The 19,734-nt window shown below is 36.5% G+C and overlaps 1 protein-coding gene and 1 non-coding gene across 2 annotated transcripts in view; both read left to right on the forward strand.

Moving 5' to 3' along the window:
- Positions 1-19,734, forward strand: part of Cntn3 (contactin 3) — a 340,669-nt gene that overhangs the window by 119,563 nt on the left and 201,372 nt on the right. Inside the window, exon 4 of the mRNA XM_047534744.1 lies at positions 10,879-11,054. Within this exon, the coding sequence (XP_047390700.1) occupies positions 10,879-11,054 (176 nt within the window). The remainder of the gene's footprint in view (positions 1-10,878; positions 11,055-19,734) is intronic.
- Trnat-ugu (transfer RNA threonine (anticodon UGU)) lies at positions 18,954-19,026 on the forward strand. Its single transcript has one exon. It is a non-coding gene; the product is annotated as a tRNA-Thr (tRNA).

A 19,734-nucleotide genomic window follows, 5' to 3' on the forward strand; every position in this document is an offset into this window, starting at 1 on the left:
CTCACAGGCATGACTCTAAATATGATAAAGAACCCATGTGAATGACTCAGGTGTGGGCTCTTGTTCACTTGTCACTAAAATCGCGTTTCATGGCATTCATCTTATGAACATTTTGGGGATAAATGGGTTCAGCTGAAAAATTGACAGGATACAAGACTTAATCATCTAGGAATGTACTCCTAATGAGTGGACTAATTATGTGTGACTAGTTTTAGCAACTAGCCAGATGTCTTGAGCTTAGAAATCTAGAAATAGCCTTTTGTTGTGATGATGTGCTCATGGACCAGGTACTTATTGTTGCACATGGAGTTAGTGTTCACATGTGTTACTTGGGTGTGTAAAATTTTGATGGAGAAGTTTTGCATTTGCACACTTGTTTCATCATACATCCTGGTGTATCATCTTGACATTCGTATGTTTTAATTTAAACAAAATCTGTAACTGAGACTAGAATACATGGGACTTGGATTGATTTATTTAAGTCTGATTAATGAAGAAATTTAACATGCTGAGTGTTGTTTTAAAATCATCCATTTGTAGCCGAATAGAGTAGACACTTTCAATTGTAACTTTAAAGGTTTTCTGAAGATTTCTAAGCAATGTAAAATTTGATTTAAACTAAAGGGGTATGATCACTAGAAACTGAAACCTTGAAAGCACAAGCAAAACTCTTTTCATTCTGATAAATGTTAGGCTTTCCTAGAACAGAAAACAGCTCTTTGTTATTCATGTTATCTTTATAAGAAATAGATTGTGTCAGTGGAATAAGTGGGTTATGGAATAATATAGTTGTTTTGCAGCTTTATCTATTTAGATGACTCCTTCATTTTTGGCCAGCTTTTTTTTTGGTATCTTTTCCATTTAATAGTGAACTAGGTAATATTTTGAATTATTTTTACATTTTCCAGAGAAAATACAATTGTTTTGTCATATTTTTTACTATTCTTCAGATATTACAGAAAAATAGTATAAACATATAATAGCAAGTAGCCTAAAAAAGAGGGATAGAAGGAATTCTTTCACATGAAGTCAGAGAAAAGATTTTTCATATTTATCTATAAAAATAAGCAGAGAGAAATATAGAAAGATGGATAGATAGCCATCTCAGGAGAGAAGTTAGGGATTCACATGAAAGCACTTGTTAAAGGCAATCCAAACATGCTTCCAAAGATTCAGAATAAAGTTTATGATTCTTACAAAAGAATATTCTTTGAAAATCCAGAGCCTGTCTTGGAGACTGAGGCTGACTTGTCTCATGAGGGATCTTGTCTTTGTTATTTTCCCATTGGGTAAAAAGAACTCTTAATTGGCCATATTATAAATCCAAAAGTTCAGAAATTCTCAAGAGAAATGACTCATCTTAGGGTTTAATTGAGAATTTTATTCCTCCTCTCACATTTCCTTGCCTGAGCCCAAAAGCCTGTATTTAAAGGTTAATTAGTGTTCAGTCTCATAGTAACTGCTGGTGGTGCTGAAAGAGGTTACCCTGAGGAAGGATGAACACTTTTTTAAATGGGAAGAATTTTTCTCCTGTTTTTCAAGGGATTAGAAATGCCCAGTCTTTGCTGAAAGATCCCAAATGGGAGGATCTATGGTGCACTTCCACTGATGCCAGTCAGCATGTAGAGGGATCTCACATTTCAATTGAGCTGGAGTAAAATACATAAATACCAGTAAGAGAACAGGAAATCACAAATGTGAATGAGGTAGGCCCACCTGAAGGACAGACGGACATGTTGAGTGCTGAGTGGATGTGCCAATGTTCAGTCACAAGCCTGACCCGTGGTCCTCCTGCTTCTCAGAAATGGCCCCTGACTACCATCCAGAGAGACTCAGCTTTTAGTGTTAACTCTGTTCTTCTGTTTAGACATAAAGTACAATGACAAAAATAAATCCTAAGTTTTGATGTGGCTCATACAGTTTTCATGCTTTTAAATTTTAGGTTAGCACAAGACTTTGGAGGTTTCTGTCCACCGTGGTAGTCAGTAACCACATGTGACTCTTTCAGATTTAAACCAGTTATATTAAAGTTAATTAAAAACTCACTTCTTCAGTCATAGCAACCTTGTTTGAGGTGCTTGGTAGGCATAAGTGGCTCATAGCTATTCTATACTGGACAGCACACATAGACATATCTATACTTCTAGAATGTTCTATGGGACACTGCTTCCCCAGATCAGCCCTTGGACCCATAGCACTTCCCTACAAATGTTCTTTATTTTTCTTTCTCTTTACAAAAAAGTGACCAGAATCTCATTCTCATTCAGCTTTATAGAACAAGTAAACTATTTTAATAAATACAGAGAGAGAAATCTTAGATAATCAAGTTGTAAGAGCAAAATATCATTGCAAATTGAGGTCTTTTTGGCCATATTATTTTTGGCCATATTTTCTGGCCTCAGTTTCCTTAAACATGGTTCCATATCCTGGAATCACATCCTACACATGGTTAAATTGGTGAGAGTCAAATAAAACAATTCAATATAAGAAGAAAAATAAAAATAAAATAATACACCTATTTCTATTGACCATGTATTCCAGGAGTGGGGTGGAAGGAAGTCTGAATTTCTTTCTTTTATACACACACACACACACACACACACACACACAAGATACTATACATTGTACTTTATGTTTCATTCTGTTTTTATATATGTACTATGTCGATTCTATAAATTATACATATGTGCAATATAGCATGTATAGAATATATAGTGCATACTTGTATAACACATGTAACATACATGGCTTATATATGCTATCAACTACATTTTCTGTATCATAACATCGCATAATACTAACTTTTTAAACTTAATAGTGGTTATTGGGCAACTTGTTCTTACATATTTTTTATCACCATGTAACATCTGATATCACAGTTATTTTACTTTTATGGCCCCAGGCAAATAAGAGTTATTGCTCCTGAAAATTCTCTTAGCCCTTATTGAAACATAATCCTTTCAGTCAGTTCTCATTCCAGTCCTCTGAGCTCATCCCCAAGCTCAACTTATTTCAGTGTCTTGACTTCTCCATCTGCTGACCTCTGCCCCCACATCCACAAACAGCCACTAAAAGCAAAGACACATTTACATGGATGAGATGATTGTAAAACATAAAATTAAAAAAAAAAAAAACCAGTATCTATAGTGTGAGGCAAACAGAATCAGATGACAACCTGTACAGGGCATTTCAAACTCAACTGCTCTGCTGTCTCTCCCAGAAAACCTTAGTGCCCTCAGCTCTGGATGACCTGCCCCGGCACTGTGCCTAGCCATTGCTTCCTGTCCTACCGGTATTGAAATATGCCCTGCCGTGGCCAGAGAGGCTGTAGCTCTCCTTCAGGTGAAGCCGGTGTCTCCTCATCCTTACATTACACATACCTTCAACAGCTCCATTCGTGGCATGAAAAAAAAATAAATAAATAAGGAATGACCTGAACAAGGGGGAAAGCAAACCAAGGGATTTGGGGACTGGGCCATATTTCAGAAGTCAAGAATGTCCTGGAGGATCAGAGGGTCAGAAGTACTAACTGGTTCATTCTGTAAGATATAGTTTGGATTGAGTCTTCTCTGTTGGCTCATTTGAAGACAGATTTTCTGCAGGTGTCAAAGATCCCTGCCTCGAACTCCAGGTCCCTTACATCCTCCCAGAACCTCCACTGAAAAAAGAGGTCATTTTTCCTGTTAGTGTCTCAAAAGCTCTGGATCATGTCAGAAAAATGTGAGACAAAAACATAGTGAGTACTGTCAGCAATCAATACCCAGCAGAAATGTAAAGGTTAGGTTTAGGGCATTAAAGGTTGTAGTACAATAAATCATGTACTTTGTTGTTGTTCTTCTTTCTTGATTTTTTTACAGTGGGGTGAGGAGAGAGGATATAAACATATTGATCAAACAAATATCACATTCATAATCCTTTTGTTGCACTTATATTTTCTCACAGAATTTTACTTAATTTTTATTGGTGCATCATAATTATATGTAATAGTGGCATTCATTGTTATACACTCATACATGAACATGACATAATTAGGTCAGTTTAATTCCACAGTTCCTTTCCCTTCCCTCCCTTACTTCTTCCCTCTTGTCCCCTCCCTTTATCTTCTTACCCAACTGATAAGGCCTGAGGTATGGAAGGTTCTGATTGGCAGGACCGGAGTCATGTGAGAAGTGGCATCTTCAAAGGAGTGTGAATGAGCTGCTACAAAGCAAAGATAAAATGAATGTAGTAGGCAAAAGGAGCAATCATCTTTAGTAACTCTGCTTGGAACACTTTCAAGACAATTCGTGATAGATTTGTACTAGGCTATAACCATGTGAACTGAGCAGTTGTTATTCATCCAGTGTAGCTGGATGAAATATTTATACAGATATACATATATATATATATACACACACACACACAAACATGTGTGTGTGTATATATAATTTTACAAAATTTATCAGTGAGTAAGAAATGGGAATAAATGTCATAAAACACATTTTAAAAAAACACAGCATTGCAACTTAACTCATTTATATCTTCAGCAATTATTGCTGAAGCCTAGCTAGTTATTTTTGGATAAAGTATTGAATATGCAAATTCAGACATTCATTCTTTCGAGGGCTGCAATTATTCTCATCACTTCAGTAAACATATTAACAAACATTGCATTTGAACACAAATGCATTTGCTTATTAACTTGAAAGCTGCATCTAAAACCACAAATTGCTTCTGTGATTAAATTCCTAATTTTCCTGTCAAACCCCGATGAAAGTATGGCCTGTTGATTTAAGGAGTGTTAAGCATGGGCATATTTCCAGGACCCAACCCCAGCTCCCCAAAGACTTAAGTGTTATTCACTTCTTTTTGCTTTGTTTTGTCTTGAGGTCTAAACTGTGAGATTTGTTTTTCTCCATAACGTTGTTTCTCCTTCTGTCTTCCTGACTGACTTTTTTGTGCTAGAATAGATATCCTGAAGGACATTAACTTTATACAATCAACCATGAGTTGAATCATATCTTCAGATTATTTTTGAAACCACCCGAAGTCATTCAATTTATTTTCAGTTCTGTTCATTTCCGTTTCAAGGGGCAATGTTCCCTAATTGTGTTTTACCAAGTTCAAGTGAAAAGACTCACTTTAGAGCTTGGTGCCTTAAATTATACTGACAACAAAATATATCTGTATTTGTTATTATTCCACGCTAATGTGGTTTTGTGTAAGAGATTGTCATATCTAATTATAACTGGTATGGTGTATAAATAATAACTAGTCAGGTAAATGAAATTCCCCACTTTGATATTATTTATGACTGTGAATGACTGTAGTGAGTAAAGACTATATGGAGTTAGTTATGGCTAGGGTAGAGGAAAAACTAGGTCATCCCATTCAGGAAGCTTCTATGAGTATCTGCCCCATGCCCTATATAATGCTGTGGGTAGAAATTCTGCAGTTACTGATCGTCACCATTCACTGGAGCTTATATGCTTGGAAAAGCCCCTTTAGACAGCCACAGTGGTATATGCCAGTAATACCAGTGACTCCAGAGGCTGAGGCAGGAGGATCGCAAGTTCAAAGGCAGTTTCAGCAATTTAGCAAGGCCCTAAGCAACTCAGTAAGATCCTGTCTCTAAAATACAAAAAAAGGGCTGGGTATGTGGCTCAGTGTTTAAGTCCCCTGGGCTCAATCCCCAGTACACAGCACCCCCAAGAAAAACCCCTTTGAACTCTGAAAATTTAGAGTTTTTGTGCTGATCGAATTCATTATTACATGAATTTGTGTTCACATACACATTCACTCTCTCTCTGTGTTTCAACTCCTTCTTTGTGTTGGAAGGCAGTGATTCATATACCCTTGCCCATTTATGTTTTTAGTTTTTTTCCTGGAAGTAGCACTTACAGTTTTCATCATTTAGGAATAGTAACTATCCATTTTGAAATATCTTCTATGTCAGGCACCTTGAGCTTTACATTCAAGATTTAAAACCTGTTGACCTTTTTAAAGAAATTGTGTTTGTGTTCTTTTTAGGTGGAAATCCGCATTAGACTCTACCATTAGGATGTATTGGGCTTGGCCCAGTTTTCTTTTTCACTTCAAGTTCCTAGCCAGCATCTCTCTTTCGTAGAGGATGTGGCCCATTTAGATGTGGGCATCAATTGTGCATGTCCTCCTGTAGACCAACAAACTAGTACTTCTAATTCTAGTGCCCCAAGTATTTGCTGTCCATTTATTGATCCAGACACACATTGCCATGGAACCTCCACACAAACCAGTTTATAGGGATAGGAACTCAAAGACTAAGATTCAGTTGCTTGTGAAATATGAATAATAAACCATGCTTTCCACTTGTGGATTCTAAAAGTAAATCCTAATTCATGTAGAACAAGCATTTGAACACTGAAGACTGACAATGAACTCATAAGATCATTCAAGAGTGTTACATGATGATTATGCAAAGGTGCTTATTCTTGTGACATTTACCACCAAGCTGAAGCTACAAGGTTAGCCCGCTTCTTTAGCTCAACACAAATATTATGTGACGGAAATGCTGGTGTGGTAGCCCCAGGAGCCTTGGAGCTGCAATTCTTTGCTTCAGATCATTGCTTTATGCCTTCTGAAATGAAATTTGCATATTCAAGTGTATACTTATGGAGTTTTAAATAATTTCCACATTCTAGAAAGATTGCATTGTGATGGTTAGAGTTCATCCTACACTTTGCAGTTTCTTGATAAAAGTAGAAACCTTTAAGTTTTATAAAGGTTTATAAATGCACAAAAGTGAAAGGCAACTTCTATTTCTAACAGCTCTCCAGATTTATGACCTGAGTATGCCATTTACCTGTCACACTTAGTATTAAGTGTTGTGTTTACAAAGCCTGAACAGTTGGATTACAATTTCCAGCAAAGTAAATGAGGGTAATTGCAGACTTATTGGACACATACTTTGTCAAAGAAGGAACTGTGTACGTTTCAGTTTTCCAGAAGATTTTTATATGCAGATGAAGATAATGAGACATATTTAGAAATGAGGTCCAAATATGAATATTTTGCCTTAGAAATACAGGCACACTATTTTCCTTTTCAGGATAAAATTATCTTTGGAAGCATCAACCCAGAGAATACTGTACACATTTTGTAATTTTAACAAAGAGAACTTTTAAATTCACATGTTTTCAGCAAGAGGAAAAATAATCAATATTTAATAAGATATTGAGATATTTTATATCACCTGGGGATGAGTTCCAGTTAATGATGAATAGTTTTAGAAAGGAGAAAAATAATTATTTTATTTTGTTAAAATTAGCATTACTAAAAATAGCTCAGGGACATCTTAACTCCAAAGGGTTTGCTAAAACAAATGCACCAATGCTTTTGGAATGGTAGAAATGCTTAAAAGAGAAGAATATTTTCCTTTTCATATAGTAAAATAATCTAGTGATTGTATCTATATGATGAAAATCAAGCTAAAGGATGTGAGATATGTTTTATGCATAATGGAATAAATCTTTGCCATTATGATTGTTTAGTCACAACTTTGGTATGATAGTTTTTAGATCTTAGATGCTTTACTGAAATAAAGTATTTTCCCACATAGCTTATAATCTCTTAAATCTTTCAGGTATTAAGCAAGCAAGAAGTGCTTCTCCATAATTTTATTTATCCTTACAATTTTCTGTATACTTCCTGTGCCTTTATTATTCATTAGCTAAACACAAAAACACATTTTCAAATGAAGCCATCAGAAGTGCTTAGTCAGGCCCCTTCTAACGCCTTCTCTAAAATGCATTTTCCCCATACAAACTGCACTTTGCAGGCATAGAAAGCGCAAGCACACATTGTCACCAGGGTCTCCCATTCAGAAGGATGTGAAATTAACTGTATCTTTCTTGACTTGAGTTTAGAGGAGACTTTCCCACTCGAGCATTGAGTCACTTAGTAACTGACAAACCATTTACACTTTAAAAATTAAACCCACTCACTTGTGATTTGCTGTCAGATTTACTCTTTAAAGGTCAGGCCCAGCGTGTGTCTGACTCTTCCTTTTGCTAAATTCTCAGGGAAGACACAAATGCAGACTCATCATAGGTAGAAAACACCATCTGGTCCCCATGAGGGGGGATGGCCAGAAGCATTGAAGGGAGCAGGTGACATTTGCCCAACATGTGCTTCTTGGGAATGGACTAGGGGCAGTGGGGTTTGCAGTTGTCCCTGGAGCCACCTGTTGCACTAACAATGTCACCCACCCTTTTGTTGAGTGCCTCCATGTGGCACTGCTGGACTGAGAGCCGTATATGCATTGTCTAAGTAAATCTGTAGAACAGCCCTACAGCAGAGTTGGAGTCCTTTATTCCTTTTTAATAAGTTAGATTAAGGGGAGTTAATAAATTTGCTCATGGACATGCAGCTGGTGATGAGTGAGTCCCACAAGTGGGCATGTGAACAGGATCTGAAATTTCCTTTATTTTATTACTTATTAAAATTTTTATTTATAGATGGACACAATAGCTTTACTTTATTTATTTATTTTTATGTGGACTGAGGATCAAACCCAGTGCCTAACACATGCTAGGCAAGCACTGTACCACTGAGCCACAACCCCAGACCCCAGACCCCTGAAATCCCCTTTATTTTTATTAGGCTGTTGCATGAAAGTCTCAGCTAGGGCTGGAGACTCAACCGTGTGGAATTAGGGTTGGGTCAGGAACTAGGAATCTGGGAAAAATTCTCTATGAAAATGTTAGCTCCATGAAGGCAGGGAGGTTTTAGCACAATTTGAGAACTTAGAATATTTCCTGACATAGAAGGATCCAACAGATCTGTTTTCGCTGAATTAGAAGAAGGAAGGGCTTTCTAATCAGAGTTGTTGACTATGAAAGTGGCCGACTAGAGAGGGAAAGCTCCTTTATGCTGGTGTCTACTGTCGAGTCCGAGCTGCATGCTGCCCAAGGTGCAGAACGGCTCTTCCCAAAGTTGAATATGCACACGGAATTGTTGGATTTCTCATTAAGACACAGGCTCTGATCTTGTAGACATGGGTAGGGGCCAAGATTCTGCATTTCTGGCAAACTAGGAGATGCCACTTCTGCAGATCCACAGGCCCTCTTCTGTATCAGGAGACCAGACTGTCCAGATAAAAGCAGATGACAATTTTCCTTTATTTCCTTGTCTGAATTTCTGTAGTTCCAGGACTTGGGGAGGAGGAAGAAGAGGGAGGGTTCATAAAGGCTCTTGGTTCAGCTTCAAAACTCTAAGTGTGGAGTATAATTCCAGTAAAATAAAATGAACCAAAATGCTCATAACAATATGGACTTGCCTTGGGAAGACTCATAAAATAAACTCTACAAGCAAACCAAATGAAAACCAAAGCAGAGCTCTTCCACAAATGAGAAAGGTTACCTCTCTCTCTCTCACTCTCTCACTCTCTCTTTCTCTCTTTGTGTGAGCAGGGGGTACAAGTGATTGAACTCAGGGACAGTGGACTACTGAGCCACATCCCGAGCCACATCCCAGCCCTATTTATATTTTATTCAGAGACAGGGTTTCACTGAGTCGCTTAGTGCCTCGCTTTTGCTGAGACTGGCGTTGAATTCCTAATCCTCCTGTGTCAGCCTCCTGAGCTACTGAGATTACAGGAATGTGCCACCGTCCTCGGCCTGCTTTCTCTCTTTTTCTTTAAATTTTTTTTTCTTTTAAGTTTAAATGAAAATAATTGTGTCTTTCAGTTTTTTTCTCTTGCTTTACTTTTGCTCTCTTGTTAGAAATGTTGCCTTAGACTTGGTGAAATTGTATGGAAATATAAAAATAAAAACCAAAAAAATAAATAAATAAATAAAAAAGCTTTGGTTTTAAGAAAGTGACCAAATGATAAAAGAATATTTAGAACATTAATTAAATAACCGTGAGCAAGAATTCAAATGAGCAGCATTCCTGATATAGCCAGTAGTTCTGACAGATAACAGCTCGACACTGGTGTATTGAAATTCTCATCTAGCAAATGGACATTATTTAAGCAATCTCAATATTTACACAAAGAGCAATTGAAATGATTATTGCAACATACTAAAATTTGTAGACCTGAGACAGTGTAATTTTATTATGTAAATTGGGCTATCCAGGAGGTGGGTACTTAATTCATATAATAATGTATGCTTGTGATTGTGAGAGATGACTTTTAAAGGCGAAATCTTTGAGGTGTCAAGTATGTATATTGTTTTAAAACTCCCATTTTTTTTTTTTTTTTCACTTAAAAACTTGTTTAAAGCAAGCTTCTTTCTTCTTTCTTTGCCTTTTTCTTTCTGGCTTCTCTTTGATTACTATTTCTCTGAGGTTAGTGCCTAAACTGTCTCAGATCCCTGGGTGCAGTGTACCACAGTGTACCATTTTGTAAAAGGCACTGGGATGGATTAGAAAAGTGGAGAATGACTTGGAACAGGTGTTTACCCAGACAAATTGAAATGGATAGTAGAACGCTTACCCAATTAATTTATTAAATGTGCCTAGTCAGTACAGATAAATCAAAGAAATGTTCTCTTTCCTCCATTCATCCTCAGCATGAGATTGGCCTGAAGTGTCTCAGATAATTACCTAACTTTCTACTTTATCTTTGCCTATACAGACCTAACCAGTTTTCCCCACTGGTGAAGAAACTATATTATTCTCACCTCTTCAGAAAACGTTTAAAAATCTTTAACTTTTAGATGGTAATTTCTTGTACTTGGTTTTGAACTTTAACTTCCTGTTTCTGATAATTGTGTGTGGTAACACTTGAAGAGTGTACACATTACCTTTCATTTATATTTCATTTATATACATGCAAAGTAGATTTTATGATGGAGAGTCTTTTAAATTTATAAATGCTAATACGAGGAAAAAAAACTTTAACCTTTTTTTTTACAGATGGCAACTGAATGGCAGTAATATTGATATGAGTCTGGAACATCGTTACAAGTTGAATGGAGGAAATCTTGTGGTTTTTAACCCCAACAGGAACTGGGATACAGGAAGTTACCAATGTTTTGCAACAAATTCACTTGGGACGATCGTTAGCAGAGAAGCTAAACTCCAGTTTGCCTGTAAGTTTATGTTCACATATCATGTAAAATGTGTATTTAAAAATATTTAACTTAATTTGTGTGGCCATTTTGGATTTTGGTAACAATGGGTCAATTCTGTTGATTCAGAAAAACAGTTTGAGAAAATAATTCAGTGTCATTCTTGGACCTCTTTGTAATGTGCAAATTAGATCTTAAAATTGTGTGTGTGTGTGTGTGTGTGTGTGTGTGTGTGTGATGTCTTTATTACTATTTTGTATGGATTTCAATTAGGGGATGAAAAACAAGGCAGTTAAGAATACTTGATTGATCAGCTACTCTGTGCTTTGCAGACTATTAGTACTGAAAAGAATGTGAAGAATAGTCAGGTGTGGTCCTTGCTTCTGCAGATCATTTAAATTAGAATCACATCCAGCAAATAGGAAAACATTAAGGAAGAAAAATAGTGGGAAGAAGAAGAAATTGATACATGGGGTGGCATATTGTTGGAGTCCTTTGGTGAATTGTAAAAAACGGACCCTCAGCACAACCTACCCTAAGGCCCAGCTTGGGGAGGACATGTTAATTGAACCCCCTATCAACAGGTGGCCCAAACTGAGGAGCATCATATTCTCCCTCTGCATAGTTGGGAATTGATACCAGAGACTCAGTTGAATTTTGTATTTGCCTATTTTCTACTTTTTGTTTCTTTTCCTGTTTGTTTTGTGTTTTGTATATAATGCATATCACCATGACTTTGGTACTCAGATTTCTTTTAGCTTTTCATACCTCTGTAGTTCTGAAATTAGAATGTGTGTGTTTCCATATGTGGTAGTGTTCTCTCTCCGCTACCCTCCCCAAGCCATTAGTAAATTAGCAATGAGCCATTTAAGGCAGATCTTGTTGCTTTGCTCTTTTTCTAATGGCCGTGGTTGGTTGGTCCCACCTCACGGTCTCCTATTCTGTTTTTCTTACTTGCTTGCTTCTTCCTTTATTTTCCCTCTTTTTTTTTTTTTCTCTGTATGCATAAGTAGTAGTTGTTGTTTTTTAACCTGTATCTTCTCTGGGTATTTTGAAAGTATAGATAATGTTTATATCATGCAATTTGTTATATTTGAGATTAGCAAAGTATTTTGTTTTATTTCCTAAATACAGAATTTTAAGTTTAATTTTTTTCAGTGCCTTTCCATTTTAAAGAGTTTAGTTCAATTTATCCTTGGTGTATACTTTGCATTCTTGTATTTCCATGATTATTTATTTTTAAATTATGTAATTTAATATACATGTTATGTATACATATATAGTGTAATATACTATGTATATTTGCACGTATGCCCTTGTATATAGTGAAATATATATATATATGTATGTGTGTATATATCTATATATTCATATAGAAATATTCTCTTCATGAAAAATGATGTCTGTGCATATAGTTTTCAACCAGAATTTTGCCAAAATCTTCAATGCCAACCTCCAGACCTCTTTCCAGTTCTGCATTAATTTATTTATTAGTCGCTCTTTAAATATTTCTAACATTTGATATGTTTTCTATAAAATCTCAAGTATGTGTCATGCTCTTGTTTTAAAGAATGTCATCTTTTTGTCTTAAATATGAAGATGGCTTTTGGTTGGTGATCGTGTTGAACCCACTTGGTTTACTAGAGACTTCCGAGGGTGCTTCTCGGTAGTCTTCTGTAGTCAATGCTGCTTGAAAGAAGGTGACCACACTTAGTACAGTTTCCTGCTGAGCTCATCACCACTGTATTTTTCAGTTTACTTGGTTGGACATGGTAGGATTACTTTTTCTCATTTTCTCAGTTTAAAATAGATCTATTTCCAGAACATATCTATATTTATGTCTATTTAACTTGCATTGCTTAGAACTTGGATATTTTTCTCGTGATAATTGGACATTCCATATATGTAATTTAGAGATGTTTCCTTCTTCTGTATCTTTTAGTTTGGTTCATGTGTATCTTATAAAACCACTTATCATCTACAGATGAGATATTTCTTGTCCCATGTTGGAAATTCCTTTCTTCTCAGTGTGTTCTTTCCTATCAATTTCCATTCCTGATTCACAGAAGCCACATCTTTCTATATTCTTTTAGGGTAAAGATTATTCTCTGGAACATTCTTTCTCCACTACTTCCATTTACTGCTTCCATTTTTATGTCTAAGACTTTTCAATAGGTTCTTAAACAGCTGGTATCCCCACTCAGGGTCTGTCACCAGGTGATTCAGGTGGACTCTCCAGGCCGTGCATTGTGCCTTGTAGAAGTTACAACATTTGCTTTGATCTGTAGGCAGAAGGGCAGTTCCCAGCCTCCTTCCTGTTTCCAGGAACATTTCAACAAGTACACACTTTGTGTAGTGGTATTTTTCTACTCAGGATTCTTCACATCCTATAATAATTGAGGGAGTATAATTAACTTATGGGTTTTTCATCAGTCAGCCCTTCCTGGAGAAATTGTATTAGAAATTGTATTTAGAGGTATTGAAAATACCTCTAAAATTACATTGCACCTTCTACAGTCTGTTCCTGGTTCTTGGACAGCACTTTATAGGCAAAGCAAGTTGAAATTGTTGAATTAGTGATGAGATTTTAACCTGCATCATAGTCTTTAAGATACTCTTGTTACTTTTTCATGGATGCTGGGGAAGACATGAGAGTCCAGGGTCAGAGTCAAAGGATGTTATTACTGTCAGAACAGAAAACACCATGAATTTCAGCAGTTTGATTCAATCTGTCTTGACCTCACATACCTAGAGTTTCAGTGTGTCTGGGGTGGACTGTACACCCACAGCTGAAGAACAGTGAGTTGGGAGAATCCACCTCATTTAGAGAAAGAAGAAAGCAAATATGCTCTTTGTCCCAGAAAGATACAGTATCCTATTTTCCAGGTTGCTCTCTGCAAACACATCCCTAATGTATGGGTCTGGCAAAGAACCCCAGAATCTTTCATTGTTGACACACTCAGCAAAAAATCTTGCAAGAAACTAATTGCTGCTGCTGCCATCACCTCGAGGATTTTCCTTGGGTGCAGCTGCCCCTGGGGCTGCTGCCGCAGATGCCCAGAGGTCTTTTCTCTGGGTGCAGTTGCCATGTACACTGCTGATGTCAAGTCTACTGCTAGCACTAGCACTGCTGCCGCCAACAACGCTGCCTGCAGGTCACCTGGAGGTCTCTCTGGGTGCCGCTGCAGCTGCAGCATCAACCACCACCATTGCTGCTAACCTCCCATGTGCTGCCAGCGCCACCAACTCAGTGTAGCTGCCACTGACCTGATGCCTGCTGCCTGCTGCCACCAACCCCTGCCACTCCTGCTTCCACCACCTCCCAGAGGTCCACTGCCAGGGAGACTCCCAGTTTGGTGGGGCATGCCTGCATCCATCTTGAGACCCTGGCCAGAGCCTGGGGGGTTGGGGTGCCAGCAGGTTTGCTGCCACCCCCATCTTGGGGCACAGTCAGCTCGGTCTGGGGACGGCCAGGACCTGGAGGTTCAGTGTCGGGGTGCCTGCAGGTTTGGCTGCACCTGGGGTCTTGCTCCTGAGAGTGCTAGTGGCTACCATGTAGTTACTGTCTCTCAGGATTGCTTACTCCTGCTAGTCTCTCTCCAAATCCAGCAGCATTGAGATCTTGGGACTGCAATATGGCTGAACCTGGGATATCTGAAGGCCAGATTGGTGTGATAGTGGCTGGGTCTGCAAGGGCTGGTCTGGGCCAGGCAGTCTTGTGGGAAGACAAAGACAGGGCTAGAAACTTTTGAACGCCAATAGAGACAGTTGTTCAATTTTCCATTGAGATTTATTTTTTTCTTCTCCAACATCTCTCTCCACCATATTTGGAGTAGGGTATTTTCATGCATCAGTTTGTTGAGGATGGTGATATATGCATGATGTTTTGCAGTTCTGTTTTATATTTTTAATTTTTTTCTCTTTATGTGTGTTATTCCTCTTGCTTGTCTGTTTTCCTGGATTCTCTTTTTACCTTTTGTCCATCTGATAGCTGATCTCTCTTGGTTCCTCTTCCACTCTTCCTGTGAATTTTTACTTCTAGTGTCTCTCTTTCTCCCTCATGAACATCACGTCCTATGCTATTTTTGTTCTCTCTTTGTCCACCATTTGAATTTGTAAACCCTTTTGGCAAATTTTCTCTTTATATTGTTGACAGTGGTCAAGCTCACTATTTCTGTTCATAGCGAGAAAGCAGTAGATGCTTTAGTGGGTGCTATTAGATTTAAGGCTATATATTGTTTGCACTGGGTGCTGTTGATATTGGTCTCCCTTTTAAAGGTGGGGTACTGAAAGTCTTCAGGGACAATGTAGGTCTACAGGGTAGAATATCTACTGCCCTAAATCCGGAAAACTAGATGGGAAAACATATAAGAAACATGAAAAAAAAAGGAACAAAGTGCCCCAAACAAACCAAGATGCCCCAATAAGATAATCTACTGAAACAGTAGAAGAAATGTCCAAGAGAGACTTTAGAATTTATGTAAAGTGATCTGTGAAGTAAAGTATGGTATAGAGAGTGAAAAAAAGAGAAAATACAGGAAGTGAAAGATCACTTCAATAAAGAGTTAGAGATTCTGAAAAAAACAAATCCTTGAAATGAAGAAATCAATAAACTGAATTACAAATTCAATGGAAAACATCACCAACAGACTAGACCATTTGGAAGACAAAACCTCAGGCAATGAAGACAAAATATTTAATATTGAAAATACAGTTGACCATGTGGAGAAGATGGTAAGAATCCATGAAGAGAACTTCCAGGAATTATGGCATAACATGAAAAGACCAACTTTAAGAGTTCATCGCAATAGATGAAGGAACAGAGTTATAAACCAAAGGAAAGTACAATATTTTCAATGATATAATATCAGAAAATTTCCCGAAACTAAAGAATGAAATGAAATCAAATACAAGAGACTTATAGGACCCAAATGTACAAAATTATAGCAGACTCACACTAAGACACATTATAATGAGAATGACTAAAATACAGAATAAGGACAAAATCTTAAAGGCTGTGAGAGAAAAAAAGCAAATTATGTTCAGGGGAAACAGTTTGGATCTCAACTGATTTCTCAACCCAGAACCTCAAAGCCAGGAGGTCATGAAACAACATATTTCAAGCTCTGAAAGAAATGGATGCCAACCAAGAATTTTATATTCAGCAAAATTGTTTCCAATTTGAAAATGAAATAAAAACTGTCCATGATAAACAAAAGTTAAAAGAATTCACAATTAGAAAGCCTGCCCTACAGAACATTTTCAATAAAATATTCCATGAGGAAGAAGTCGGGGAAAAAAAAAAAGGTAAAAAACCAGCAAAGGGATAGTCAATCAAAGGTGAAACTCAATCAAATTAAAAACCAGAATTAAATCAAATGACCAGGAATACAAATCATATCTCAATAATAATCTTGAATGTTAAGTGGCCTAAACTCATCAATCAAAAGACATAGACTAGCAGATTGGTTAAAAAATATGCTGTCTCCAAGAGACTCACCTGATAGGCCAAGACATCCACACAATGAAATGAAAAGATGAGAAAAAAGCACATCACTCATATGGATTGTGTAAACAAGCTTGTTTCCATCCTCATATCTGGTTAAATGGACTTCAAGCCAAAGTTGATCAGAAGGGACAAAGAAGGACATTTCATTCTACTGAAGGGAATTATACATCAGCAAGACAAAATGATTGTAAATATTTATGCATCAAGCAATGGAACATCTATGTACATCAAACAAACCCGTCTCAATTTCAGAAATCAAATAGACCACAACACAATAATACCTGGTGTCTTTAACACACCTCTCTCACCACCGAATAGATCTTCCAAACAAAAATTAAACAAAGAAACTATAGAACTAAGTAATGCAATCAATAATTTAGACTTAACAGACATATACAGAATATTTCATCCATCAACGAGTGAATATACTTTCTTCTCAAGAGCCATGGATCCTTCTCTAAAATAGACCATATCTTATGCCACAGAGCAACCCTTAGTCAATACAAAAAACTGAAGATAATATTCTGCATTCTACCAGATCATAATGGAGAGGAATTATAAATCAATGATAAAATAAAAAATAGAAGCTACTCTAACACCTGGAGACTAAATAATACACAATTGGATGATGAATGGATAGTAGAAGAAATCAAGGATAAAATTAAAAGAAAATAGAGATGAATGAGAATACTGATACAACATACCAAAATATTAAGAACACTATAAAGGCAGTACTAAGAGAAATGTTTATTGCAGTGGACTCATTTATCAAAAGAATAAAAAGTCAACTAATAAATGACCTAACATTACATCTCAAAGTTCTAGGAAAAGAAGAACAAATCAACACCAAAGACAGAAGACAGGAAATAATTAAAATTGGAGCTGAAATCAATGAAAATGAAACAAAAGAAAAAAATGGAAAAAATTGACAAAACAAAAAGTTGATACTTTGAAAAATCAGTAACACTAATAAACCCTTAAGTCACACTAATGGAGAGAGAAAGAAAACCCAAATTACTAAAATATGTGATAAAAAAGGAAATATCACAATGGACACAATTGAAATACAGAAGATAATTAGGAACTATTATGAAAATTTATACTCCAATAAAATAAAAAGTATTGAAGAGATCAACAAATTTCCAGAATCATATGACCTACCTAAACTGAATCAGGAGGTCATACATGATTTAAAAAGAACAGTTTCAAGTAATGAAATAGAAAATGCAATCAAAAGCCTACTGATTAAGAAAAACCCAGGACCAGATGGATTCTCAGCTGAGTTCTACAAGACCTTCAAAGAAGAAGTAACACCAATAACCCTCAAATTATTCCATGAAATAGAAAAGGAGGAAATGCTTCCAAACTCATTCTATGAAGCTAATATCACACTGATACCAAAACCAGACAAAGACTCATCAAGGAAGGAAAACTTCAGACCAACATCCCTGATGAACATAGATGCAAAAATTCTTAATAAAATTCTGGTAAATTGCACAGAAAAACATATTAAAACCCCACATGATCAAGTGGGGTTCATTCCAGGGATGCAGGCTTGTTTCAACATAGGGAAATCAATAAATGTAATTCATCATATCAGTAGACTTAAAAATAAGAATCATATGATCATCTCAATAGAAGCAGAAAAAGCATTTGACAAAATACAGTACCCCTTCATGTTCAAAACACTATAAAAACTAGGGATATTAGGAACATACCTCAATATCATAGAAGTCATATATGCTAAACCCAAGACCAACATCATTCTAAATGGAGAAAAATTGAAAGCATTCCCTCTAAAAACTGGAACAAGGCAGGGATGCCCTCTTTCACCACTTTTATTCAACATTGTCCTTGAAACTCTAGCCAGAGCAATTAGACAGAAAAAAGAAATTAAAGGTATACAAATAGGTAAAGAAGAACTCAAACTATCACTATTTGCTGATGACATGATTCTATATTTAGAAGATCCAAAAAAATAAAACCAAGAAACTTCTAGAACTAGTAAATGAATTCAACAAAGTAGCAGGATATAACATCAGTGCCCATAAATCTACCACGTTCCTATACATCAGTAATGGATCCACTGAAAGAGAAATTAGGAAAACTACCCCATTCACAATGGCCACCAAAAAAAAAAAACAAAAAACACTTGGGAATCAATCTAATAAAAGAGGTAGAAGACCTCTACAATGAAAACTACAGAACACTAAAGAAAGAAATTGAAGAAGTCCCTAGAAGATAGACAGACCTCCCATGTTCTTGGATAGGCAGAATTAATATTGTCAAAATGACCATACTACCAAAAGTGTTACACAAATTTAATGCAATTCCTATTAAAATCCCAATGACATTCTTCATAGAACTAGAAAAAACAATCATGAAATTCATTTGGAAAAATTAGAGGGGCTGGGGATATAGCTCAGTTGGTAGAGTGCTTGCCTTGTAAGCACGAGGTCCTGGGTTCAATCCCCAGCACTGCCAAAAAAAAAAAAAAGAAAGAAAAGTAAGAGATCTAGAATAGCCAAATCAATTCTTAGCAAGAAAAGTGAAGCAGGAGGCATCACAATACCAGACCTCAAACTATACTACAGAACTATAGTAATAAAAACAGCATGGCATTGGTACCAAAGTAGACACATAGACCAGTGGTACAGAATACAAGACACAGAGACAAACCTCCATAGATACAGTTACCTCATACTAGACAAAGACACCAAAAACATTCACTGGAGAAAAGATAGCATATTAAAAAAATGGTGCTGGGAAAAATGTAAAGCCACATTTAACAAAATGAAATTAAACCTTTATCTCTTACCCTGCACAAAACTCAACTCAAAGTGGATTAAAGACTTAGGCACTAGAACAGAGACCTTGAACCTATTAGAAGAAAAAGTAGGCTCAGATCTTCACCATAATTCAACTTAGGATCTGACTTCCTTAACCAGACTCCTAAAGTGCAAGAAGTTAAATCAAGAATCAATAAGTGGGATGAATTCAAACTAAAATTTTCTTTTCCGCAAAAGAAACAATAATGTGAAGAGAGAGCTTACAAATTGGGAGAAAATCTTTATCACCTGTGCCTCAGATAAGGCATTAATCTCTAGGATATATAAAGAACTCAAAAAACAATACCAAAAAGCAAATAAATCAATCAGTAAATGGGCTAAGGAACTGCACAGACACTCATAG

Source organism: Sciurus carolinensis, chromosome 19 (genome assembly GCF_902686445.1).
Source record: "Sciurus carolinensis chromosome 19, mSciCar1.2, whole genome shotgun sequence".
NCBI lineage: Eukaryota > Metazoa > Chordata > Mammalia > Rodentia > Sciuridae > Sciurus > Sciurus carolinensis.